Source organism: Synchiropus splendidus, chromosome 5, assembly GCF_027744825.2.
Source record: "Synchiropus splendidus isolate RoL2022-P1 chromosome 5, RoL_Sspl_1.0, whole genome shotgun sequence".
Classification (NCBI taxonomy): Eukaryota; Metazoa; Chordata; class Actinopteri; order Syngnathiformes; family Callionymidae; genus Synchiropus; species Synchiropus splendidus.
Window position 1 is genome coordinate 24,204,989 of NC_071338.1, and position 26,338 is coordinate 24,231,326.

Consider the following 26,338-nt stretch of genomic DNA (forward strand, 5'->3'; position numbering starts at 1 on the left):
AGTCGCAGGTATTATCGCATACTAATACTGAATGACAGGCTGGGCCTCGGCATCACAATGGGAAGACTGGATGGCAAATCTGTCCCTCACATGGACATCACTGGCCTCAGGATTTGGAAAACAGCAGGCTCATGAAGAAGCCACAGGAGGTTCTGCAATATGGGAAGTGGAAGTAGCTCAGCTACAAGCAAGTAAGTGATTAACAATGTTAATATTTTCATTATGGCAGATTGCAAAGTAAAGATTATATTACGCAAACACACACTAAAAAAATATCTTTCCTTTTGCAAGACCACATATCTGACTTTACTTCTATCTTTCGTGACTCCATTGTTTGAAGTTTGAATTTCACATCAAATGTAAACAGACACTGGATCGCCGACAAAGAAACTTGCACAATACCCTCTTTCTAACTAAACGCAAACACATATTTTGCATTCTATGGCACATGTGATGGTTCCAGCTCACAGCTGTGATTTAATTAAAATATAAAGGGCTAAAAAATATGTACAACTCACATCTAAATGATGCTACTGTCTCGTCAGACTAAAGGCTGTTTATTGTCATGTTAAGAATTGTGAAGGAGTGGAAATATATGCAAGTATGTTCACAAACCATTGTACCTTTAAGCCCTAAGAATAATTTAATGTTTAATATAATATCTAATATAATGGATAAGCAAGGAATACATGCAAATTTAGGTTTAAAAGCGATTTTGTTTTATCGAACTATTGTCAATATGACATGTATGGTTACCGAACACTAGATGGCGGCATTGACTAGCGCCTCATAGCAGCTGCATTAATATTATATTACGGCATCATTTTACAGTCGCACTCAATGTAGTGGACGCAATGACCAAGTCAGCTTGAATGCCGTGTATCAGCCTCTCGCGAATGACTTATGTACTTGAATTTCTCGGATGACTTTTCCTCGATAATCGAAGCTGCTATGAAGCGTGAAGGTCATTTTTTCGACAAAAAAGGATTATGGTAAAAGAGCTGAGCCATGCGTGCTAACATTTCCAGGCCAAGCTGTGGAACATTTTGTCTGTTTTTCATACCAGTGTTCAGGAAACTTGCCGCACGCCTCTTGGTCACATGTTGTACTCTCTGCTCTTCTGATGCCATCCTGCCCTGTGATTGGCTACATAACTTTGCGCAGCACCACCAACGCGTTCTTGTTTGAATATCCTTCCGCGTTGGCGATGGGTTTCTATAACGTTCCGTTTATTTATATAAATAACTCCGTATTACAAACAAAAGCGGAGTCATATAAAACAATACCAATCGCGTGTTTAAAATAGCACGAGGTACAAAAGCTCATTTTTGGTGGGATTTAGAAATACCCCTCTCGGATGGATATGCCACAGCATCCTCACAAAGTAGTTCCGCGGAGCGAGAGGCTATAGAGATCACCTTGAGCTGCTCTCACTGTAGCGCCAGTTACATCGGTCTCAGAGAACGACTGTCGATCCAAGGTAAGCACACGTGAAGCCTTTAGTCATAGTCAAGCGTTTTAACGTGTTGTTGCCGCCTTGTTACACATTCTTCCCAACGCACCTCATCTGACTTGATCCCTGGGAACATCTTCACGGCTATGTGCGCCAGCCTCTTGTTTCCGCTCCAGAATATCTCGTGTTTAAACGCCGTCATCGGAAGAAACGTCATTATAACACCACTTTACTTAATTTAACATTTCACCGATCAGAAAAGACGCTACATTTTTAAGACTATCGGTTATAAAATGCGTAATCTTGTGTTGAGACATAAATATCATCGCACGTTTGCCCTTGAAGAGAATTAAACGGATGTCTAAAGTCTTTTAAAAAATAATGGGCTCCATAGTTAGTGTTGAAAAATGACTTCCTGATGCCGCTCGAGGTGGGTGTGGCGCCTTCGGTTTCTCGCACTCTGATTGGTGGTTGAACGTGTCATGTAAAGCCGAGGAAAATGTGACGCAGGGATGAGACGTGACCGCTGGTGTATCGTCTGCAGTACCGCTGCTTAATAGTGGTTATGAGTAAGACTCACAATTACAACTCTTCCGTGTTCGACCTGATCTTTGCTACTCTAATTGTTGCCCTCCTATACAAGAAAAAAATATCTATGACGCACTGCATCCCACTCATGGACATATCTCGTCACTGTTTTCGTTCTTGTTAACAGTATTGCCTCGTTTTCGTTCTTAAATGGGTTTATTCGTTGGTCGTGTACACTTGGCTTTGCTGCAGTGTTGCTGCAGTGGTGTCATCGTGAAAGTCAAAGCTCGTGTTGACACCGAATACATCCTGGGAGGTTGGTTTGACAGGTTTGAGTTGCCAGTGCTGCTAGTGTAAAAGCCGTTAAACTTCTAAGTCTGAATTTTAGGAAACTAAGTATTTTACTTAAATGTTTTTTTTTTTAATTAATCACATGTATACTTGCTATTAATCTGCCCGATCATTTTGTTTTCGGGGTTGAGCCAAATGTTTCAAACCATTACTCAAGTATCTTGATTAATTTGATTCATACAAACCCTTGGAATTTGTCAAAATAGTGGTTCATACAGTGTGTGAAAATATAAATAATATTAAACAAATTATTTTGTTGGGTTTGTTAACTCATCCTTGAATTTAAACTGGTAGTCCTAGCTGAGTTTGTTATGTGGACGAAGAAGTTGTGCCACTCCCAATATCTGGTTGATTTTGGCAGCGGAGCTAAGGAAAGTTAGTTGTTAGAGAGAGAGAGACCTACAGTTTCAATAGTCATTGTCATCACATAGGTCATCACATAGTTTTGTAACCGCTTTGTGATTTCAGACAGGAATAGCAGCCACCTCTGACCTGCGATCAGGGCTGTAGATCCGCAGGAGGTCTGTGAGGGCCAGAAGCCTGTAACTGCTCAAGGTCTAAAAAGACATGGCCAGTACAGCTGGCTATTGATATAGACTTCCCAAACTCATTCCCGATTCAATTCTTATTCCATTCGGCTATTATTATTAATAATACTAAATTTGCTGTGGGGGGTCTGCAGAGTGAAAACTAAAAATGTCACACCTGTTATAAGAGCAAAAATTGTGTAATCGTTTCCATCTATGACCTAAAAAATAAACCTCCAAACATTTTTTTACTGGGTTATGCCTGAAACAGGAAGCAAGAATGACATAAGTCAGTCTCTGACTTAATTGTGTCACAAAACTGCTCTGTTCTGCCAACATATCTTTGGTTACCTAACTTCATCGAGGTGCTCCATTTTTCAAGCTTGATGACGTTATACCTGAAACCTGTTTCGACGCATGCTAGTAAAATCATCTGTTATCGACTCTCCTGTTGTCAGCCTAATGTTTTGTGTATTATCCTGATATGTTTGCAATGTCTCTGAGTCATTTTTCATGTTTTTCCAAAACCAATATTCAATTTACCTATTGTCACATCGCACTCACGAACCCGCGCATTTGTGCTGCTTCTTCATGACAACTTGGTTTACATCCTACAAACAGTCTTGGCATGTTTAGTTATTAATAGCCTGTGATGCTTTTAGACCCGCGGTGTTGTGTGACCAGGACTGGCACTAGCATCGACCACTCAGCTTTTCTGTGTTGTTGTGATCCTCGTGCACAGTAGCCTATGTCGAGTCAGTGCTCCATCATCGTTGAACGGATTTACTCCTCGCCTGTGAGGGTTGTACCTAAGCATGCACACGCATGTGGTCGGTCAAGCTTTGACAACTCTTGCGGGCTTTAGTTTGCTTTCTTGTATTGGAGAGTCTGGGACATTGGGGCTGCTCAGGAGGTCAGCAGCGCTGACCTGCCTGTTTGTACCAAAGAGAAGGAGCAGGAAGATCTTTTGGGGGTATGTACTACTGTGGCCTTTTAGTGAGTTGGTGCTTAAAGCTCGGGGCAAACAGTGGCTATCAACTGCGATACTGTATGGGTCATGTCACTGTGACAACAGTTGCAGCACAGTGTTTACCTGATAAGAAGAATAGGTTTCCTGTCTTTAGGGCAGACAGGAAGTGTCGGTGAGTGAGAATGTATTAATGTGTGTGTTGGAGGAGGATTGGTCAGGATTATTAGCTGCAAGCTCTAAAGTTAGCTTTGCATGTGTGTCACGGTCACTGCTGGCTCCTTCTTGCCACAGAGGTCAAACTGTGAAAAACACCTTTCTGTTCATTTAATGGCGCGTTTGTCTTTTTTCCTGGGGCTGTATGCAGTGGATGTTTACCGATCCACTGGCCTCCAGTTAGGTGAACCAAGAAAATCACTATTTATGTCCTCATAACATTAATCACAATGAGTATCTTCTCTAGTAATAAAACTTGCTCCCTAAGCAAATTTGCGATATATCTGATCCAACTGCCTGCTAGTTACTCGGAAATTGTTTTCATTCGAAGCATATCATGTTATTAACTGGGTAAATAAAGGTGGTTTTTAATAATGAATTTGAGTAATTAATTTTCCAGTTGAATAATAGTATTCTTAGGGTGAAATGATTTTAGATTATTGTGAAGTGGCGCCTTGGTTGGTTGGTTCTTTCTCACGTTTCTCCAGCATTGCTCGCCTGCTGTCGGCAGCTCGGCCCACTCAGTCTGCCTCTGGACTGGCTGTGGTGGGATGTGACTGTGCTCACGTACGGCTTCTGCTCTGCTCCATTGACTGAACTGTTACATCATCATTCAGCAGGCTCAATGGAGGCAGTAGATTGCTGTCATGGTCGCACAAGGAATCCCACCACCGGGACTCACTTGCGATTGAAACGTGATGACTTACAGGAAATCACAATTAAATGTAATATGTTTTCCCGCTGTCACACGACAAGCAGTAAAAAGAAACCGCTGCATTTCTCCAAGTCAGAATGGCCATATATGCCTTACAAGGAAGCATGTTTATTTCATGTCATACATTTATTTGTACTGTATGTCATATTTTTTCATCTTTATTTCTTTTTTTTAATCATACGTAGGTAAAAATCATTTTAGCCTACAGTTGAAATCTCAAGTGGTGAGAGACAGCATGAGGTTATGACGTATCAAAAGAGCTGAGCCAGGAGGCAAGGCAGTTTCATTAGACTCTAAAGCCGCTTTTTAAAATGGTAAATTCTGGTCCAAGTGGTCGAACCGTGTCACAATAGGTCCGACAAATCTGATCCTGAAGAGGGTATCCTGTTTCTTTTCTTTTTCTTCATCATGTTGAGGCGTTTTGTGTGACCACATGCATCCTGTGCAGCCATTTGGGCGGAGCAGACCGGTTCAGCACAGCACTAACATCAGTGCAGGACGTTTAACGAGTTCTGCTTGAACTTAATTGTTCAGATTCCTCATTTGCAACATTCTAAATTTCCAAACAATGTGTCGCAATAAAAAGAGATCAGATGATGACAATGTAGAAATACCAACCGGCATTTCTGAAGCTTGAAGTCCATGTAATGCATGTGTTTATGCACCACATTTTTTTTTTCAAAATGGAATGGACATGTTTTGTTCTGCTCCTCATGGAACCTCATGGAACACATGGCATTGCGTTCTAGATGTTTACTAGATTTGTTGAAAGACCAGTTCGGATGTGTGTTCTGGTGTTTAAACAGAAGGTTCCCCTTTTGCCAGTGACGAGGAAGACAAAAGAACCGCATGTGTGTGTTGGGAGAACGTTGCAGCGTGATTATGTAACTGCAGCCAGTGAATACTGTGCCAGTAGTAACCACATTCACTCTCTCTAAATACCACTGTTGTCAGAACACGTCTGGATATATCACGGTGGAGTTTGTGAGTGTGCAGTGGTGGCTGTCATGCAGACTTGTATTCACTTGCGATGGATTACAGGTGGGAAATGCTGATCTGAGCATCTGACTGCTTGCTGCTTCCGATGACTCAGGGAGAACACACTGTACAGACGAATGTCCCTGGGACCGAGGACTGTTGCCAGCGATAGTTGTTGTGGGATTTTATAAAAAAATTTTTAAAAAAAACACAAGCCTCAGCTCCTGTCTTGTATATCCTCTTGATTATGTAACAGGTGATGCTCCACTTGGTGAGCTCTCACTCTGTTCTCTCTTCAGTGGTTTGGTTCAATGATGGTGGCTCTGAGCCGTATCTGCAGCCTTGAGATTCTTGAATAAATATGTCAATGTTAAAGATGCTAATTAAGGTGTAAAATTAGAGCAGTTATGGTCATGTTTTTATCCCTCATTTTATCCTGATGAACAACCTTTTGCAATTTCTCTTACCAGAACTTCTTCCCATTCTCAAGCGATCACCATGCCTCAGCCGAAGAACGTCGACATGGGCTCCGCCTTCATCCAGACGCAGCAGCTGAACGCCGCCATGGCTGACACCTTCCTGGAGCACATGTGCCTGCTGGACATCGACTCTGAACCCACAACTGCCCGCAACACTGGAATCATCTGCACCATCGGTACAGTCTGAAGCCCTTCCAACAGTCCATGAGAGTTGTATTTTGTGGCTTTATATGTCGTAGCAATATTTGAGATCGGATTTATCAGATGATCAAAATAAGCTGAGTAGTATTTGTTTAGCCTGCAGGTGAAGTGAATGATAATAAAGGATGAGCAATACAGGTTTTAGTGGTTATGAATGCATTTCATTTCTAGTGAAAGAGACTCTTTTAAGGCCCTGTAATGGTCTGCCAACCTGTCAAGAGGGTCCCTCTGCCTGTCGCCCCCACCCTCCCTGCACCCACCACCCCATTAAGGGGATACACTGGAAAAAAAAGAATACTTTGCTATTGTTTGTCACAAACAACATTTCTATGGGCAACAACCAATACAATAAACCAATGACGCACTGACGTCCACAAATACTTGAATAAATGTAGTTTGTTTGCAAACAGAAACATAACAAAGGTGCAATGTTGTGGAAAAAAAAGTTCCTAAAAGCGACAGCTTTTTGTTTTTACAGGTCCGGCCTCTCGCTCGGTCGACACCCTGAAGGAGATGATCAAATCTGGAATGAACATCGCCCGTCTGAACTTCTCTCACGGAACACACGAGGTGAGACTTGAAACAATGGAGAGGTCAGACACGTCGAGTCACGTTCAAGCCGATGAAACGTGACTTATCAGTGAGTTGACTCTGTCAGCAATATTTGTTTTCCCCAGATTAGACTTCACCAGTACAGTAGTTGTGTCAAGAGAAAGAAGCAGTTTGCATTGGAAAATTCTGGAGTAAGAGTTAGGCAAGAGCATGCATATGTAACGGAGGTCACAACTGACAGTCCGTTCAAAATATTTTCTTTTATTTTTCAGCAACTGTGAAAACAATAACTTTGGAAGCAAATCAAATGAAGTCCGGACGTAGCCTACAGCACCTACACACACATAATTTACACATTACATGTTAGGACAACGACACAATTTACATTACGTGTAACGCAAAACACACATCTTTCAACATCGCGGACAAAATACAATACGTATAACACTGACAATAAACTAGACGGATGTCATACGGAGAACAGATGCTGCAACTTACCCTCTCTGGCATACGCACAGCTATGAGGTTGAGTGGGCTTCCGGACGTCACATGACAAGACCCGGAACTCAAATAAAATAATGAAATAAAAATAACTCATTGAGATAAACATTCACAAAATAGATACATATACAACAAAATACACATTTATATTCAAAATAAATAAAACATATTGAAATAAAAGAATCCATTTTTGACATGGCGCACGACGACAGGGTAAATGAAAAAAACAGGGTAAATTTCAAAAAGGTTCATTTTTAAAGATGGAATCTCACATGATCAAAGGTTCGAGTGCAAATTACTTTGCAAAAGTAATTACGAGAAAATAGATAATAATCAGTTTACACCACTGATATTGCATGTACATATTAGACATGACAAACGAAAGCTCTCTTTTTGTTCATATTTTAAACGCATATACTGAACTGAAGAAAAGAGCGACTAAATGAGTAAAACAAAGCTGCAGCAGCGGAGATGCATCAAAAGATCATCTATACAAAAAGAGACACTCACTCGGACACCATATCATGAACCGAAAATAAACGGCTACAGAGCCGTCACTCTGTCCCAATCTCAAAACCCAATTTAACAGCTCTATCAAAGACGGTGCTTGAATGAAATGAAATGGTTTGATTAGAAGATAGGTTTGCTGAATTGCGACTTTTGATCGGTACAGAAGGAAGGGATCTTCTTGATTTGTCAATCATCAACTAAAAATCCAGCATTCCCACTGTTAACTTTTAACATTAATGGTGCCACAATGAACCCTTTACTGATGATAGAATCATTTTACTATAAATGCCAACGCCTGAATGACCTTATAGTTCTGGGTCACAGTTCTGCCTTCTTGACTCACACACACCACCCACACTTGTAAAAGATAAGATTATAATTGGAGTCAATGTCAGAGCGATCTTCATAATGAGGCGACGTCCTGTTGGACGCAGCAGATTTACCTTTACGTTTTAAATCATTCATGGAGTCGTATATTTGCTGGTGGTAGTTTCATGCACAGTCCTAGTGAGTCATTAAACTATCATGCGGTATCACAGGTGCACACACCTTTCTGCTACACCTACAAATGAGGTTTCCTCAGTGTGACCCACTATCCTCAGGTTCGGGTTCAAATGAGGACAACGTACTGCAAACAGGACAATGAAAACAAGACGCAACCGAACATGACGCCAAGAGTGAAGAAAAATATGCCAGCGTTTTTTTTGTTTTGTTTTTTTGCAGCCAACCATGTCAAGTTAGTCAGGCATCTGCTTAGAATTAAATCTAATTACATCTAATTAAAAAAATTTAATCTAATTGTATGTGAAAGAGTCCTCAGTTCAGCTGCTAGGCAGCAGGATATTTGGTCTCAAGCTTGTATTTGCCTTTGTCTATCCACACATGACTGGTGAGATGTGCTTTGTAGCTGTAATTACAATTGAGTTGGGCACATATTTTCCCAAATCTTACATGGGACTTTTTATAGTCCTGAGTTTTGTAATTAAATAGTCAGGTTTATCATTTGTTTATCACTAGGAGGCATTGAATAAAGCAAGTGCGCAGTTTTTTTAAGATCCAAATCAAAGTCCAGTGGCCTTATCTGAAATCTTAGTTGCCACTTCTGGAACCGAGTGGCAGTGATGGTATGAGTGCTGTGGACCTTTGCCTCTCGCTTTCACTTTTGCATTGTCCTTTTGACATGATGGTTTGGTAATGGACTTGGAGTGAAGTTCACTCTGTCATGACCAACAACCTTGGCATTAAGTTGAGTGACAATGATTCAGGATCATCCCCATTTAGCTGCAAAGCTCATTCATGCAAAGATCATTTAGCATGATCTTCCTGCTTATTCACAAAATATTTATTTAACAGTACACTCACGAATGCCATTACCTGAAAACAATATTTATCTCCCTCCTGTATTTTTACTACTGTTACTAAATGTTAAATGAATTATATTTTAAGTCGAAGCGCTCCGTCTTCAAATATAGCTTCGTCAACATTCTCTCTAAAAAAGACCTTTAATTTAATCTTCGTAGCTGCTACCAGACATGGTGAGACAATAAGATCAGGTGACAACTAACACATTTCAGTAATTCAATATTGTCACAAAGTGCTTGCCGGTGCCTTTGATGGGTTCAAAATATATTGTGGTTGTGTAAGATATTTCTTGTCTGGGCATTAGAGTGTTACTTTACTGCCCCCTGAAGGTTCTTGTTGAACTGACATCAATGCACATATCTTTTATATTGGCTCTTTCTTGACACGTCTTGACTTTCACAACACTTTTGGTATCAGTCTGAATGTTGACTCAGTTTTGTGTAATGTACACCAGGGTTTTCGTGGAAAGTTTAGGCAGCCCTGCATCATCTATTGAAGTCCCTTGGCCTGTAGTCACGTTTCCTTCATGAGGATTCTCATCAAGAAATGTTTTGCATAACCGAAAAGCCCTGCTGTTCATAATTTCTGTTTTTATTCGTCATTCCTTTTTAAATCCACCTTGTGGAAGTTTTGGGATTTTTTTTCTTCTTTCCCTTTCTCTTTGTTTTATCTACCATTTGTGACTTTCCTCATAGTTAAACAAGTCATGCCTTTTTCTTTTATCAAATGACCTCACCTCATGAAAATATGTTGGCATCGCCATTAATGTTCTGTTTTGCAACTTCATAGATGAACTTCACATAACTGATTTGTCATGACAATCTCAAAAGAAAATGTATACAAAATATTATCGGATGATTAAATATACAACCCATTTTACAGTATTACATTTCAGTGGCAATGAATCACCCTTGGCATTGCCATATGACGTTTTCGACGCAGCTTTTTGGGCAGAGCTTTCACTAAGAACTTAAGTGAAGCTTATCACTTTAGTCATCTGCGACAGTGACAACATGCTGAGCACCCTACTGTGGGCCGCTGTGTGTATAGTTAGCTCTGTTGCTTGGATATAATATCTGTGAATTAGTTTCCCGTCCCTCATAACAGGTTTACTTTGGTGTGTAACAATCACTATTGTAGGTCGTGTGTTGAACTACATATACCAGTTATTATTGGGGGGGAGTCATAGATGAAGCAATATTAGCAATATACCAATAATACTGCTCAAAAAATAAAAGTTGCTTTACTTGAGACAATTTGAATGTTCACTGTAAAATATCAATTCGACACAGAATGAATGACAATGGTAATGGCCACACGTTTAAAATGACATCAGCCGTGTCTTTTCTGAAGAGAGTTTCTCTCTCTCTCCACCTCAGTATCATGCAGGTACCATCAAGAATGTGCGTGAGGCCTGTGAGAGCTTCGAGCCCGGCAGCATCCAGTACCGGCCGATTGGAATCGCACTTGACACCAAAGGGCCAGAGATCAGGACTGGACTCATCCGAGGAGTAAGTTCAGTTGGTATATTGGTTCAGTTTCTCAAAACTGACGCGAAAGTTCATGAGTTTTCAGTAACGGGAAAAAGGTTGCTTATGGATGATGGTTCTGGTGGGCCTGGTTCAACCTCTCGAGGAGGAAGAAAATGGTCAATGTTTATCAGATGTTGATTTGGTCCTCTTTCTGTGACAGAGTGGCACAGCTGAGGTGGAGCTGAAGAAGGGCAACATGATCAAGATCACCTTGGATGATTCCCACCAGGATAACTGCAGTGATGAGATTCTGTGGCTGGACTACAAGAACATCACCAAGGTGGTGGAGGTTGGCAGCAAGATCTACATCGACGATGGCCTCATCTCCCTGATGGTCAAAGAAATCGGTGAGTTAAAGTCAAACCTCTCTCTCTCACCGAGATTGTTTAATCTCCGAGTTCTCGCTCTTCGCCTGCAGGCTCCGATTACCTCAACTGTGAGATTGAGAACGGTGGATCCTTGGGCAGTAAGAAGGGAGTGAACCTCCCAGGCGCTGCTGTAGATCTGCCAGCCGTCTCGGAAAAGGACATCCAAGACTTGACGTTCGGCGTGGAGCAGGGAGTGGACATGGTCTTCGCCTCCTTCATCCGTAAAGCCGCCGACGTCCACGCTGTCAGAGAGGTGCTGGGAGAGAAGGGCAAAAACATCAAGATCATCAGCAAGCTGGAGAACCACGAGGGAGTGCGCAGGTGAGCAGTCATGTGCTGGCTGTTTATTTTTTCTGTTGTCTGAGTGTGTTTGCTTCAGGACATGTTTTTCTCTCTCACGATGGGGTGAAGCCTGGTGCGAGGAATAACACATGTGTTTGCAGATTCGACGAGATCATGGAGGCCAGCGACGGCATCATGGTCGCCCGTGGTGACCTGGGTATCGAGATCCCAACTGAGAAGGTCTTCCTCGCCCAGAAGATGATGATCGGCCGCTGCAACCGAGCTGGCAAGCCCATCACGTGTGCCACTCAGGTCTGACTTCCTCTCATCAACATAGAGTCATTTAAATGGATAAAAACGTGTTTCTTTCATTGTTAGTGTTATTCAGATTATTTGTCGCTCTGCTCAATTTTAATTTTCTTAAATGAAGCAGTATTGGCCAGAACTTGATCAATGCTTTTGATGCTCAGATGCTGGAGAGCATGATCAAGAAGCCGCGTCCCACTCGTGCTGAGGGCAGCGACGTGGCCAACGCCGTGCTGGACGGCGCCGACTGCATCATGCTGAGCGGCGAGACCGCCAAGGGAGACTACCCCCTGGAGGCCGTGCGCACACAGCACATGGTGAGTCCATGAAATTAAGCCTTTGTTTTGCAGACTAGAAAATGGTTGTGACATGTCATGTTGTCTCAGTTGCTTGATCACTTTTTAAAAAATACTCTTTGGCTGCTCTCATTTAACATTCCTAGCCGTTTTATTCACTAACATGACATGTTTTGTTTGCCTGAATTACACTCTTTATATGCTCGATTATGTGGGGAGGGAGGATTGGTCAGGGAGAGAAAAGAATTTAAAAAAAATTTGTTGGGAAATGTGTTATTTACTCCTGCTTTTAACAGCAAGTCTTCCTCTGACTGTGAACATTGATGTAAACTCTTCTCAGTGTCTTCACACTGTCATGCAGACGCTGGAGTGACTCAGCAGTTCTACAACACCTGCCTTTTGAACTTGTTGTTCAGTGCATGTTTCGCTACTAATAACACCAAATAACACGGATGCTTATTCTAAAGTCATTCTGATCCTTTCAGTTCTTCAAGTGATAGTCAAGCGTTAAATGTAACTCATTAGTATGAACAATAGTGCACACTTTATTCAGGCAGTCAATAATATATGCTTCCCTGACTGCCATTAAGCAACAAGACAGTTGCGGCGTTGGGAATAAACGCCTGCTCTGAATGAAAATGCTGCATGCAAACACGTCTTTCCGAATGAAATGAGCTGATCGAGCTTGTTCTGAATTAAATTTCATTTGGATCAAAGAGGGATGGTGTCTGCCGATCACTGGTCAGGTCTGCATCCATGTGCACAACCGAGCCGATCAGCTGATTTTTGTGTCAGTGTACATGTCCACCCCTCGTGACAAGACCACTAAATTAAATCTTAACAAACTGGAATCATCCGGCAGCGTCCCTCCCTGCGACTGAAGCGTGAATGTCTAGCTGCACAGCCTCCTGCATCAACAGCAAAAGCTCTGCAAACAAACATTTTACTGCAGTGGCTGAACGTTGCTATCAAAGTAATGCGAAACAAATGTATTGAACAAAACACTGATACAGAGAAATGGAATAATGTATATATTTTTGCTTGAACGTGTTGCTGGGTGGTTTGTTTACATATGGGTGGCAAGAGATTCTCTTGTTCTATGCCTCCTACTATTTACGCTTGGCTTCATGGTACAATGGTGATGGGTGGATGAGGTATCCTGCAACAGTATTGCAAGCTCAAGATGAAGCACTGTCCTAATATTCAGAGGCCACTAGATGGTGCTCTTTCTATAGAAATGTTGAGAGGTTTCATTGAATTAGTTGTTTAAGTCAAAACGTTTTTCAGTGGACAGTGCCATCTGGTGGCCTCTGTTTCATGAAGCAGTTTGGATCATATGTTCGCTACATAAGCACCTCTTGAGGCACCGCATCATAAAAACAACTCTGCTTCTTGCTCTTTGCTTTCTCACTTTCACGCGTGTGTATAACCACTGTATGTGATCTAATCCACATTGTTAATTTTCAATTGTTGGTCCTCCATTGTGTAATTTGTCATGACAGGTGGTGAATCTTGGAATATTTTGACACTCATGCATTTGTTTCTCTCCCCCACTAACTTGTCTCAAACTCAACTTCACCTTCCCTCACCTGTGGTTTCTTGGTTGTGTCTAATAATCTTCTTCTGTCCTGTGTTCCTTGCCCTTTTGTCCTTCCTCCTTGTAACTTCCTTCCCTTGCTTCCACGCTGGCCTGGTGTGGGAATGCCTTTGCTTGACGCCTTCAATTGTGGCAGATTGCTCGTGAAGCCGAAGCGGCCATGTTCCACCGGCAGGTGTTCGAGGACCTGCGTCGCTCCACGCCGTACTGCAAAGACCCGGCCGAGGCCATTGCTATCGGTGCCGTTGAGGCCTCCTTTAAGAGCTTAGCGTCTGGAATTATTGTGATCACAGGCTCTGGAAGGTAGGCGGGATGTCTGAGCCCGGAAGGTTCTCGCTCATCGATCCCGTGTTCATGAGGGAGAGTAGGGAGAGGCAGGTCAGGGCAGGTAACTGGGGCAGACTGGCAAGTCAATTTAAGGATCAGGAGGATTGGCATCCTCCTGAAAACTAGTATGAAACTCAATCGAAGAGCAATGACTATCACGTAAATGTATGTTTCAAACTTTTGAAGTTCTCTGCAAAGTTATGAACTTTGAGTTTTGTTTTATTGGATTTCTTTTTTTTTAATTATTGGATTCAAGAGCTTAGTTTTTCTATGTAATTAAATGCGGATTATTTTACACATTTCCGCTCAATTTATTTTTTATTATGTTATGAAATTATCATGGTTACAAAGCTAACTTGTTGGCCACTAGGGGGTGCAAAAAAACAAAACATAACGCTCATAAATAACAGTCTCAGTTTATTTTGGTACAAATATTCCAAGTGACATCTCGTCACCTACTTGAGGGGCATTAGATAAGGTTGTAGTTTGGCGAGCCCGTCTGCCCCAGTGGGGTCTGAGAGCTGCTGCTGCTGCGGAGTGTGTTTGTGAGCATGACTGAGTTTAACTCCCCACATCCTTCCCAATGATTCCGGGATCAGATAGCCCGAGAGGCCGAAGCCGCCACCTTCCACAGGCAGCTCTTTGAGGAGCTCCGCCGAAGCACCCAGCTGACCAGAGACCCGTCTGAGGCGGTGGCCGTGGGCGCCGTCGAGTCGTCCTTCAAATGCTGCGCTAGTGCCATCATTGTTCTCACCAAGACTGGGAGGTAAGAAGTGACGTGATGCTTCCTGCAGGTAAGACCCCCCCCACCAGATCCTGTCTTCTCTGCGTGTGTGTGTGTGTGTGTGTGTTTGAGCTACACAGGGTGGGGGAAGGTAGTGGGCTGTCATTTTAGATCTCACTCTCCAACTTGTGCACTTGCGAAATGAAACTGGTAGCAGTGCCTCTTCCATTTGCTCTTGATACATGATTTTTCTTTTAAGGAAAAGAAAGAACTGTTATAACTCAGATTACTAGATGGATATTTCTCTTAAATTAACCCTTTAATTTGACGTTGCCTACCTATTATTTGATTTGGATTAAAATTCTTTCTGGTCTCCTCCCTGCCCGTGCACAGGTCCGCCCACCTGCTCTCCAGGTACAGGCCCCGCGCTCCCATCCTGGCTGTGACCCGTAACGCGCAGACTGCTCGCCAAGCCCACCTGTACCGAGGAATCTTCCCTGTGCTCTACACTAAACCGGCGCACGACGTCTGGGCCGAGGACGTGGACATGCGCGTCAACTTCGCCATGGATATGGGTAAAGATTATTATTAATATAGTTATGTCGCAGAGAAAAAAATAGTTCTTAAAAAACGTGAACTTTTTAATGTGCTACAAACAAGGCTGCAACGCTTCAATTTCATTACCGTAAATTCTGGAATGTTAGCCACTAAATTAAAGTAAGAAAATGGATGTTGTTCATACATAAGCCGCGGGTGCAGTGGTGCTGTCTGCCCTGTAGAAAGATCAATGGTGCACCCAGCTTCAGAATGCATGAGGATCACTTCTAAATTAGTTGAAAACGGGGTCCAGCATCGAGACTGAGTCATGAGACGAACTCGGCAATGTTCTGAACTTGAGCTCCTTACATCTTTTATTCACATTAAAGCGCTCAAAATGTGCCGCTTTCACCCACATGTCCGAAGTTCCAACACCACAGCTGGTCTCAGCTGCTCTTTCTCGTCTCCAGTCCTCCAGGAGATCAGCTCCGCTTGCGGAGCTACAGACACCAGAGCGAAAACGGTGCATTTTGAGTACTTCAAGTTAAATAAAACACATTTTAGTTCCACCAGGAGCAAACGTGTCATGCCATTGAGTAATGTTTCTTTCAGGATTCTTGTAGTTTAAAAAATGCATAAAACCACCGTCATCCACGAACTTTCATGTTCTGAGATGTATTTGCTTGTAATGACCTAGTTTTTTCCACGTGTGGTCATGTGACTGTCGATCGGTGGTGAGGCAGAATCTTTATCTTTGTGGTGTGCGGCAAACACACAATAATCAACATTTCATCTTCATGTGCGAGATCTTATTTTGAAATTGTGTGAAGATGAACACACTCTGAACATGTACCTGGCCCCTCAAAAATGTTTTAATTGATGGGTGGACCTTTGCTTCACAGGTAAGGCCCGAGGCTTCTTCAAGACCGGAGACGTTGTCATCGTACTGACCGGCTGGCGCCCCGGTTCTGGCTACACCAACACCATGCGTGTGGTCCTGGTGGCCTAAAAAGCTGCTCAGGTTTCCTCCAGCCCGCCTGCCCGACATCCCATCTCCACACTCGACCTCACGGTTTTAGATGAACCTCTGAAGAATTAGGGCACACTTTCTCAGTCCATTCCTTTCACAGTGATTCCTGAATCCAGTCGGCCCAACCTCAGACCAGAAACTGCTGTGCCGCGCTCACTCGAGTGCCGTCGGCAGGCCTCGTGCATGCGCTCTGATTTCGGTGGAGTTGGTGGCGAGGCCACGCGCCCATCCTGCCGGAGCACTCCCCTCGCACTGAAATGTAATCGACACTCCTCCGCCGGACTACCGAACAAAGTGACGAAACGTCAAGGGCTCCACCTCTCCACCAAAACAGACCCGCTGTGTGTGCGCTTTCTGTGTGTGCGTGTTAGTGTTGCACTCCGAGCTATGTTACACTCAAGTATACTTGACTATGTGGTGAGTTTCACATCCAAGACTGCTTATATTTTGTCAGAGAGTTGTCAGTTTTGGATGTCTTGTTAGAGCTGCTGTATTTATGTTGTAAGGTGTTCTCTGTACTCGCTGGCATTTAGAAAAACAGTGTTCATTTATCAAACTAAGCACCTTTTTAAGTGACCTGGGATGTGATTTAGTTTCCTTCAGAGCCGCCAGCGATGGCTTCATAACCCCTCGCGCTCGTTCGTCTCCTCTGTGAGTGTCGCCGTCTAACATGCTTCTGATTGTTTGGCTGAAAGTGAACATGGGGTGAGCTGTGGAAGACTGGATTTCAATCAGTAAAGTCCATGAAATCAAACAACTGTCTTGTCTTTGGGACTCGCATGCGTTGTGAAGGACTGAGGGAGCATTTGAGCAACATGAGGGTTTTATTGAGTGGGAGGACGTGTACCCGACAGTTCACTGGCAGTCCTGGCTGTTGGCCACGCCCATCTGCCTGCGCAGCTCGTCCTCCAGCTCTGCTAGCAGCAGTGAGTCGCTGTGGGGCAACACTGCACTCTCCTTCAGCCCTGTGTCACCAGAGAAGATGCTTCAGTTCCTGCCTCAAGCCTTCAAAACTGTGAACTACATGCTGTGAACTACTGTTTGCATTCATACATCTACAGCTAACCATCGCAAAGTCCTGTTCAGGATTGCGGGGAGTGCTGGAGCCAATCCCATTTTAACATCATAAAATTATTTCACTCATTCATGTAAAATACCTTTGAGCAAACACTGTCGAACCTCCTCGGCTTCGTATCTCATGCCAGTGCTGTTGATGAAGTTGAGAGGCAACGACGGTTCTGGCAGCGGGAACTCTGTCTCCTTCCCGTTGACCACAAGAGATGTGGGGCACCACATGTGTGCCGGGATCTTCAGGAGATCCAGAAAACCAGATGAGATTCAGGATTCAACATCAAGAGTAGATGAACTTCTGAAGACCCACCCGGATATTTCCCTTCGTGCCCACGATCATGGCTTCGTTCGGCAGCAGGATCGTGGAGGAGCACATGAACACTGCCATCCGGTTTTTGGAGAATTTCAAAGTGACCACAACAGTTTCATCCACACCTGTGTGAGGATAAATGCAGAACAACAAGAGCTAATTATTTCAGTTTGGCTCTTGCAGAAATACGATGCAGGGTTACTCAGTATCACCTGTGTCCGTGCACACTCCGGCGGCGTGCACGCTCTCCGGCTTCTCTCCACCATAAACCATGCAGATGAACTGCAGGCAGTAGACCCCGATATCCAGAATGGCTCCGGCTCCCAACTCTTTCAGTCTGGATCGTGGAACGTGACTGATGGCAACTCCGAACTCTGAACGCACCATCTGCAAGTCACCCAGTTCCCCCTGCGCCAGCAGCCGCCGGATCTCCACCGACGCCGGGAAGAACCGAGTCCAAATAGCCTGAACCAAAATCCAGATGTATTTTTTGACGGCGCTGCAGACGGACAGAGTGGGATTCCGATCTGACCGACGAAGTCACCCGCAGTCCCTTGATACGACCGAAGAAGCCACGCCCTCACCTCCATGAGGAAGACGTTGTTGGCTTTGGCGCAGGCCAGGATCTGCTTCACATCCTTGGCGTTCATGGCCAGTGGCTTCTCACACAAAACGTTCTTCTTGGCGTTCATGAACAGCAGACAAGCAGAGAGGTGGTACGGATGGATGACGCCAACGTACACCACATCTGAAACACCACAACGGGGTGTATTGATATCACAAACAAGCAACGCATATTTCTTCAAACATTTCCACCAAGTGAAATACAGTGGTACCTCGGTTTTCGAAAGTCCCGGAATTCGAATAAATCGAGATTTTTTTGCTTCGGATTTCGATTGAAAATCCAGAACTCGAACGCCCCCGACAAAAGCCGGAAAAACCATAACGTGCGCGGACCGATCAGCTGACCCACGACGTGCTTTGTTATTGTGTACAACACAGCCTCTGTATGCAGACGTGTTCCGTTAACTACATTTACTGACTGTTTTTTCTTCATACTGAGGTGTAAAATCTTTCCTGTCTCCACACTGGACCGTGGTAGAGTGTCACAGGGGAGGTGCTCACTCTCCACACCTCCGAGGCTGGAGCGCACACTCCTGTGTTTGATGTCCTGTTGTGGGCTGGAGCTGGGACAGGGATGAGGCGAGTCTGGGACAGAGCTAAGTTACTTAGTTCATGACTTTGTCACAGCCAAACTGCACAGAAGCGCACATTCAGAGCTGGACACGCACCGGGCACCTCTTCACTTCTGGAGAGACGTCACTCACTCGGCAACCCCTCCCACATGCAGCGGCCACACACATAGAGGAACAGCGCACCTGCAGCAGACGCTCTACATTCACTCCTACAAAAGCCTTTTTTAAGGCTTGGAGGTACCACTGTATATATTTTTACTTTCAGTCTTAGTGAGTTTTATATCAACATCAACATTACATCTGATATGGTGTACATGTACAATGTAATGTACCTAATAGAGTCTTTTGCAGACGCACAAATGAACATCTTAACGACAAACGTGAGCTTGAACTCACCGATCTGTGGATCTCGGGCCAGCGCCTCATAGCCGCCATAAGCCCGCGGGATGCTGAACTTGTTGGCGAACTCCTGTGCATCTTCAAGCTTGCGAGCGGCCACAGCCACAACCTGGACGGACAGAGAGGTGACGACCACTGTTGGGAAGGATCAACGTCAAAAGCCGCAGAAAAATGAGTCAATACTGTCGCTAAAGTGGCGTGTTGACATGCAGCCGGAAGTTAAGGCTCACTGAAAACAATGCCACGTGACGCGCAGGCCGTACAATACCGTAAACCTCGCATTAGCGGCGCGGCCGTGATGTGGCGTGCGTTCTAGGACAAAACAAAACAACTAGAAACTAACTTTGCAATGTTGCCAGTCAATTCTCCGTTGGTTCCGATACGGAAACCTCGCGGGGTGACGGACCAGAGAGACATTTCAAACTTTATAAATCGGAATGCGGCGGTCCATACCACGTAGGCGGGACAGGACCTCCTTCAGTAACACGGACTTCTGTACTGAATTGCTCCGTTAACTCGGAGGTGAAGGTGCGGTGCCGCCGATACCTGGTGCTCTTCAGCAGGAAGAGTTCTGAGAGCCACAGTGAAGTCGTTGCAGATCTTCCCCGCGCCGCAGATCCCCCACCTGGTGGCCATGTTGGAAGTGACTTCAACTGCAGTCGCGTGAGGTTGACGGCAGATGGCGATGTGTCGGTTTTAACTCTTACGTCACCCACTGGTTATGAAACGTTAGCAAGGCGAATTGGCTACAATAATACGATATATATATATATATATATATATATATATATATATATATATATATATATATATATATATATATATATATATATATATATGTGTATATATATATATATATATGTGTATATATATATATGTGTGTATATATATATATATATATATATATATATATATATATATATATATATATATATATATATACCTATGTTACTGTGTTCATGGCACGTAATTTAAATCAATTTTGAATATAAAAAATGACCTTTAAAAACATATATGGACAAACCAAACTGGCAACATCCTTTTCAAAGTTGAAAAATATTTTTACTCCTACATGTGAAATCTTTCTGTTGGCAGACGAGATTGAAATAAAACATGAAATAAATATAAATTAAGATATTTTCCTTTGGATTTTTCAGATCCGAGTGCCGCTCACAGTTGCTGCTCCTGCAACCCCCACCCCCAAATATATTAAATCGCACCACATTGTATTAATATTGAACAATTCACACGGTGACACGATGGAATGAACCATTAATTATAATAAAACAATTAACTTCTATTAGAAAATATGCGGATTCATGAGTGAAAATCACTTTATGGTCGGTAATTTGCGGCATTTTGTTCCATCGTAAAGCTGAATGATATCGTCTTGTCCTCGAAATAGGAGACGTTCACATACTTGAGTTGTAGTTACCGCTATGAGCCAAAAGATGGCGGTGAAGGTCTGCAGCTGCACCATAAACGATTCTGCTCTTTCACCTTCTTGTGTGTAACTGTGGGATTAACCTTTTAAGAGTTTGAAGGATTTCTGTCTGGAAGCTCCTGATCAACGTTCGCCCACTTTAATCCACCCATTGTGTATTCTGTTGAAAAGGGAATAATAATGGATGGCTTGAACAGGTGAGGCTCGTTTTTAAGTCCCAGCCTTCTGTGTTTTATCAAGTCGGGGATAATTCAACAAAACGCAGGGCTCTTATTTTCCACATCATCTGTTGACTAAGTTGCCTCCTGGAACAGAGACCGCTGGGTTGAATCTCTTCCATGCTTGAGCAAGTGTCCTCATCTTCCCTAACAAAAACATCCCTGCATTCCTATTGGACGCGCTGAGTCGTCCTTGAGTGACCTTCAGGCTCATCTCCATCCCCCCTCCTCTATTCTCAGAATCAAAATCATAGGAATAAACACAAAAAAGACAATGGCGATTCCTCTCTGACCACCAGTGCAACCACTGATTCCCAACTGAGTTGTTATTATTATTATTATTATTATTATTATTATTATTATTATTATTATTATTGTAATGCTGTTGAGACAGTGTTCATGCAGGACTAAGATTTAATAATCCATTCTAATATGGAGGAGGGAAGTTACACAATTGCAATTACAATGTGAAATTATTTGAGGTTGAATGAACAAAATAATATGAGCTGGTTTGTATTCACGGGGCGCTGCCCTTCGGATATTTTGGGATGGAAGATTGAGAACATATTAAATTACTTCTCTGCTGACTCACAAAGGGCCATTCTTCATCCTGACCTTGAGCAGCAGACAGCATCTTTGTACACCAACATCCATCTATTTGTTCAGTGTGGCACCGGCGGGATGCCGCGGGACACGCGGGACGCAGAAGACATATTTGAGGGAGACATGTCTCCGACAAGCTTATGGGATTCCTCTGTCACACCGTCTGTGTAGCTGTGAGAGGCAAAGCTCATGTGTTCAAGATGGTCGCCACTGACTGTGAAGGTCATTGTTTTGTGATGTGGAGTCAACACAGGTCAGTTATTGGTTTTTTTTTTTTTTTTTATTTCTGGTCTTCTAAGTTGCACAATTTGATTGAGGTTGAATCTTCTTTTTTTTCTTTTGGACAATAATCCAAATATGTGGTGCCGGGGGCGCCCCCTGTCTTCAGCTCAGGTGAGTCACTCTCCGTCCTGACTGTAGCGAACGCCGACCTGCTTCCTGATTTCATCCATGATCTCTGTCAGTAAGATGGACTCTGCCAGAGGCATCCGTGGGCTCTCCTTAAGTCCTGTGGATATGGAGGAGTTTGATCATTTCAGGAGAGAATCAGCCACTCGCCGGACTGCGTTCACCCTGCAGGCTTGAGTGGAACAAATCCATTTCTTTAGCGTTCTCCATGTGCACAAGTGGGCGGGTTGATATCGCATGACCATACTCTTGTTCAACTTCTAGAAAGCATGAACATCGGTCGCAGCAAGGCTCCTTTGACTCTCCACAAGAGGAGGCCAAGGTGGTGTGGCAAGGACTGAAGCATGGGGCCAAGATGTAAACAGTCCAAGTCGCAGTTGTCCCTTATTTAACAATATCGATGGTCTCATGAGGCTTCGTGATATTGCGTCCTCATTTCACAGACCACTAGATGGCGCTATGCCTGAAAACTGTGGATTTGAACAACCATTTCAAAGAAACCTCACTTGATTGTTTAAAACTGATAGCGCCACCTATTGAGCTCTAAAAATGATGACACTGTTTTCTGAAGCCTCCTCAGCCCACCACTACCACTGACTCCTGACAGAGTCACAACAGAGTGACAAGAGTCACACTGTTTTGTTTTTTTTTGCACCAATAAATTGAATTTTCAACAGCTACACATATGCAAAGCGCTTTTAGGCCACAAAAATGGACTCAGTGGAACAGATTTGACCCCAGAGCCTTGAGATTGACATGTCTACAGCAGTGTCTCGGTCTGATTTTGGTGGTGTTCCTTTGGTCTGTGTCTTGGTCTCGGGTTAGGTGGTCTCGACTTGAACTCTAATCTACAATGTTGAAAACACAGTAAAGACCAGTCTGATTTGAAACAGTGACCTGAGTCGTGAGGACAGAGTTCAGCTTCTTTTCAATCATCTGCCTACCTTCGGTCAGGTTGCGGGGGCAGCAGCTTTGTAAAGACAGCCTGACTTCCTGACTCTTCTAGTTCAGCCCAGGAGTCATTGTCGTCCGCACATCATGGGTCTGTCCCTGGGCCTCCTCCCAGGTGATTGTGCCCATCACACCTCACTTTACACAAATAGGATGACCACCAACCGATGACCCTCTTGATGTTTAGGAGCAGTACAGCTGTGAGCCCATTCTTTATCTCAAGACACTCGGAGAGACATGTAATTCTGGGATCCTGTCAGAGCAAGAAGATCAGCCCTGCTTCCCTGCAACTGAAGCCGCCGCGGATTTGTCCGTGCTCATTAGATTTCAGTCTCGGGGGTGTCACATCAGGTCCATGGTCAGCTAATGTGGGTCACATTTCCAGAGACGAGGCAGCGCTGCAGAGTGAACGAAGCTCATCTGTCCATAATTGATGCAGTTATTTTTACCTTTGAGCAGACACTGTCTGACTTCCTCAGCCTCGTAGCGAAGCCCGGTGCTGTTGGTGAAGTTGAGGGGGAGCGAGGGGTCGGGCAGAGGGAACTCGGCCTGCTTGTCATTCACCAGCAGCGCGGTGGGACAGTGCATCGGGCCGAGGACCTGCAGGTGAGGAATACATTTCATCTCTCGCAACTGAATGTTGTCGCCGTCGCAGTAAACTCTCTTGGAGCTCCCTCATCAGCTCTGAGCCGCAGGGCAGCGGAAACAATCTAATACAAGAAATGAATACAGCGACGGAGGGAAGCCACTTAAGTGAAATGATCCGCCCGAGCAGCAGCCTCATTTGTCTTGATAAGCGCTGCTAAAACAAGTCTCTAAATAAAGTCAGACATATGGGAATGAGATGAGAGAACGACCAGTCAAAGAATAACTCGCCAACACCTCAAATTAAGACGGAATACACAGCATTCTGAAGGGACGAAAACTAGTCATCTTCACGACAAGATAAACCATCGGAGCTCAACAGGAACATCTGGGACTGAAGCTGGAGAACTTCAGACGTCCTGAGATATAGGCTTTAAATGATGACTGACTTTCGGCTGTCGACTTGTGGCGTGTGATCAGGTTGAGCACACATCCCAAAGATTTCTGGACAGTCTGGTAAAAGAGGCGGCCGTCCCCAATCTGCCTTGTCAAATTATACTGGGCCAGAGTCTGGAGTTCCAGAGCAGCACAGTAAGATAGAATTGTTCCAGTCCTGCTTCTACCCTACACTTGACAGTACACACAGTCTCGGGAAATTGGCTGTACCGTGCCACACAAAAGTCTCGACAGCTCTCGCTATTTACCACCAGCAAACAGACATGTTGGTGAATCAGAGCTTCAGTCTACTAAAGTGATATAATATATACTATATAGTGAACTATAGCACAGAGAGGCTTACTTGTATGGAGCCTTTGGTTCCGCTGATGACAGCATCATTTGGAAGACGGACTGCGATGGAAAAAGTGCAACACGCCATTCTGTTCCCAGAGAACTTCATCACCACGACTACCGACTCGTCCACTCCTGTGAACACAGAACGTACGGAAAACTAGTACAAACCGTGACATGCATTCCGGCCTGAATTTTTGCTGGATTATTAGATAAAATACCTTCCAGAATCTTCATCAAATAAATAATATCGCAGTACAATACAGTAATCCCTGATATAAAAAGGGTGTTACATTCCAACATCATGATAAACCATTTAGCACTGCGATGTTTCTTTATTTACAATGTTACATAACCATTTGTCATAGACCTAACAATGTTTTAACAATCATTAAAAATCATAAATTATGTGCCTCTGTCATGGTGAATTATATAATGTCATATTTTTCAGCAGCAGCTAAGGGTTTTTATTGAACATTTTACTTGCTGTATACTAGTTTGGTTATGCTAAAGAAGCTGAAATGCTGTAGCTAAACTATGCGTTCCCAGGAATATTTCCAAAAGTGGCGTCTCAAACAGATACTCATGGGTTGTTCACTGAACTATTGTTTCCAGAAGTACTTGTTATGCTGGACATCAGGAAGCAAAATGCTAAAAGAAATGTTGACTGCAGGGTCACACCTGAGTCCAGCAGTACTCCAGAGGCGTGGATGGACTGTGGCCTCTCGCCGTTGAACACCATCAGCACAAACTGCAGGCAGTATACTCCGATGTCCAGCAGGGCGCCTCCTCCCAGCTCCTTCTCCACAGAGCGAGGGATGGTCAGCTGTGGGGAACCAAAGTAGGCCTTCACCAGCTTCACCTCCCCGACAGCCTGCTCCGCCAGCAGCCGGCGGACCTCCGCGTAGACGGGGAAGCAGCGGGACCATATGGCCTGAGAGGGACGCAGCATAGCAGGATGGAAGTTCAGCTGAGGGACCTTTTTTTGTGGCCGTGCCAAATGTAACAGGACGTGATGAAGATACCTCCATGAGGAAGACGTCGCTTTTCTTGGCGGTGGCAACCAGGTCCTTCACCTGTCTGCAGTTCATGGCGAAGGGTTTCTCACACAGCACGTTCTTACCAGCCTTCAGGAAGAGCAAACCGACCTTCCAGTGCTCAGTGTGCAGCACTCCGAGGTAAACAATGTCTAGGAACACAAAGCCCCACGTCAAATTCTTCTCAGGGCGGTCGGATCCCCACCTAGCTTACCGACGTCTGGGTCTTTGGCCAGGTCCTCATAGCTGCCGTGCACCTTGGGAATCCCATGCCTCTTGGCAAACTCCTGAGCTTGATCTTTGCTCCTTGAAGCGATCGCTGTGATCTACAAAGACAGAGGAAACAAAGGAGAGTCAATCCCGACATGTCAGCCGCGGCTTCTGCGAAGCTATTTCATTACCTGGTGGTCCCCCGGGGGAAGGGTCTTCATGGCCACGCTAAAGTCATGGCTGATCTTTCCGGCGCCGCACAGTCCCCATCGCGTTGCCATAGTAAACCTGAAAAGAAACCGAGCTAAAAGGATGGATATGTGATAAACAAGCAGGAGGGGGCTTCAGTGACGATCGGAGCTGCTGGGGGGCTTTGACCTTGGCAAAGGTTAAACCAGAGAGCTAGCAGCGTTCTAGCGAGGAGCCTCCTGCATTTATATGCTGAGGAGAGAAGCATGTGTCACCTTCATGCTGCTCTCACCCTGAGGTAAATGATGCAACACACACATCAACAACCCTCGCCTGTTGTTGTTGCTGATACAGGTGTTTCAGTCTTGGCTGAGGCTGGATGGAACCGGTCGTCGCTAATCAGTGACAAGCCATTAAGCACACGGGATCGAGCAGAAACGTGTCAGCGATGTTGGAGCTTCTTACACCTTTATAGAGGTCATAAAACAGATACTGATGCAGACAGAGAAAGCTCTGTGATCAAGGAGACGGAAGTGTGTTTTATGTTGGCTACTTGACCTTATGTATGGAGTAAGAATAGTGCCACGAA

The 26,338-nt window shown here is 44.2% G+C and overlaps 3 protein-coding genes across 6 annotated transcripts; 1 reads left to right on the plus strand and 2 right to left on the minus strand.

The window, feature by feature from the left end:
• Positions 1–166: 166 nt before the first annotated feature.
• Positions 167–17,096, plus strand: pkma (pyruvate kinase M1/2a). 4 transcript variants are annotated; one of them, XM_053866814.1, is made up of 11 exons: positions 167–191; positions 6,206–6,390; positions 6,894–6,985; positions 10,720–10,851; positions 11,033–11,219; positions 11,291–11,561; positions 11,684–11,834; positions 11,993–12,145; positions 13,858–14,024; positions 15,166–15,347; positions 16,212–17,096. In XM_053866814.1, exons 2-11 carry the CDS (start codon positions 6,234–6,236, stop codon positions 16,316–16,318), a joined length of 1,599 nt encoding a protein of 532 aa, XP_053722789.1. In that variant the 5' UTR covers positions 167–191; positions 6,206–6,233; the 3' UTR covers positions 16,319–17,096. The 4 variants fall into 4 exon arrangements, with proteins under 4 accessions (XP_053722789.1, XP_053722790.1, XP_053722787.1 ...); XM_053866815.1 differs by lacking the exon at positions 167–191 and adding an exon at positions 1,312–1,480; XM_053866812.1 differs by lacking the exon at positions 167–191 and adding an exon at positions 3,672–3,832.
• dhdh.2 (dihydrodiol dehydrogenase, tandem duplicate 2) lies at positions 13,443–19,963 on the minus strand. The gene is made up of 7 exons (XM_053866816.1): positions 19,862–19,963; positions 19,313–19,424; positions 18,305–18,468; positions 17,933–18,185; positions 17,721–17,845; positions 17,497–17,647; positions 13,443–17,304 (listed from the first exon to the last, which is right to left on the minus strand). Exons 1-7 carry the CDS (start codon positions 19,949–19,951, stop codon positions 17,195–17,197), a joined length of 1,005 nt encoding a protein of 334 aa, XP_053722791.1. The 5' UTR covers positions 19,952–19,963; the 3' UTR covers positions 13,443–17,194.
• Positions 19,964–21,978: 2,015 nt separating this feature from the next.
• Positions 21,979–25,841, minus strand: LOC128759269 (trans-1,2-dihydrobenzene-1,2-diol dehydrogenase-like). The gene is made up of 7 exons (XM_053866096.1): positions 25,752–25,841; positions 25,565–25,676; positions 25,339–25,502; positions 24,995–25,247; positions 24,324–24,448; positions 23,389–23,539; positions 21,979–22,088 (listed from the first exon to the last, which is right to left on the minus strand). Exons 1-7 carry the CDS (start codon positions 25,839–25,841, stop codon positions 21,979–21,981), a joined length of 1,005 nt encoding a protein of 334 aa, XP_053722071.1.
• Between the last annotated feature and the right edge of the window lie 497 nt (positions 25,842–26,338).

Coding starts and splice junctions, on each gene's coding strand:
- pkma (XM_053866812.1), top strand. CDS start 3,675: ATGCACACGCATGTGGTCGGTCAAGCTTTGACAACTCTTGCGGGCTTT. Junction 10,852..11,032: donor GGACTGGACTCATCCGAGGA/GTAAGTTCAGTT, acceptor TTTCTGTGACAG/AGTGGCACAGCTGAGGTGGA. Junction 14,025..15,165: donor GTGATCACAGGCTCTGGAAG/GTAGGCGGGATG, acceptor GCCCGTGCACAG/GTCCGCCCACCTGCTCTCCA.
- dhdh.2 (XM_053866816.1), bottom strand. CDS start 19,951: ATGGCCACCAGGTGGGGGATCTGCGGCGCGGGGAAGATCTGCAACGAC. Junction 19,425..19,861: donor TTCCTGCTGAAGAGCACCAG/GTATCGGCGGCA, acceptor CTGTCCGTCCAG/GTTGTGGCTGTGGCCGCTCG. Junction 17,305..17,496: donor TCGACAGTGTTTGCTCAAAG/GTATTTTACATG, acceptor CTGGTGACACAG/GGCTGAAGGAGAGTGCAGTG.
- LOC128759269 (XM_053866096.1), bottom strand. CDS start 25,841: ATGGCAACGCGATGGGGACTGTGCGGCGCCGGAAAGATCAGCCATGAC. Junction 24,449..24,994: donor TGGAGTACTGCTGGACTCAG/GTGTGACCCTGC, acceptor CTGTGTTCACAG/GAGTGGACGAGTCGGTAGTC. Junction 23,540..24,323: donor GAACCAAAGGCTCCATACAA/GTAAGCCTCTCT, acceptor CCTCACCTGCAG/GTCCTCGGCCCGATGCACTG.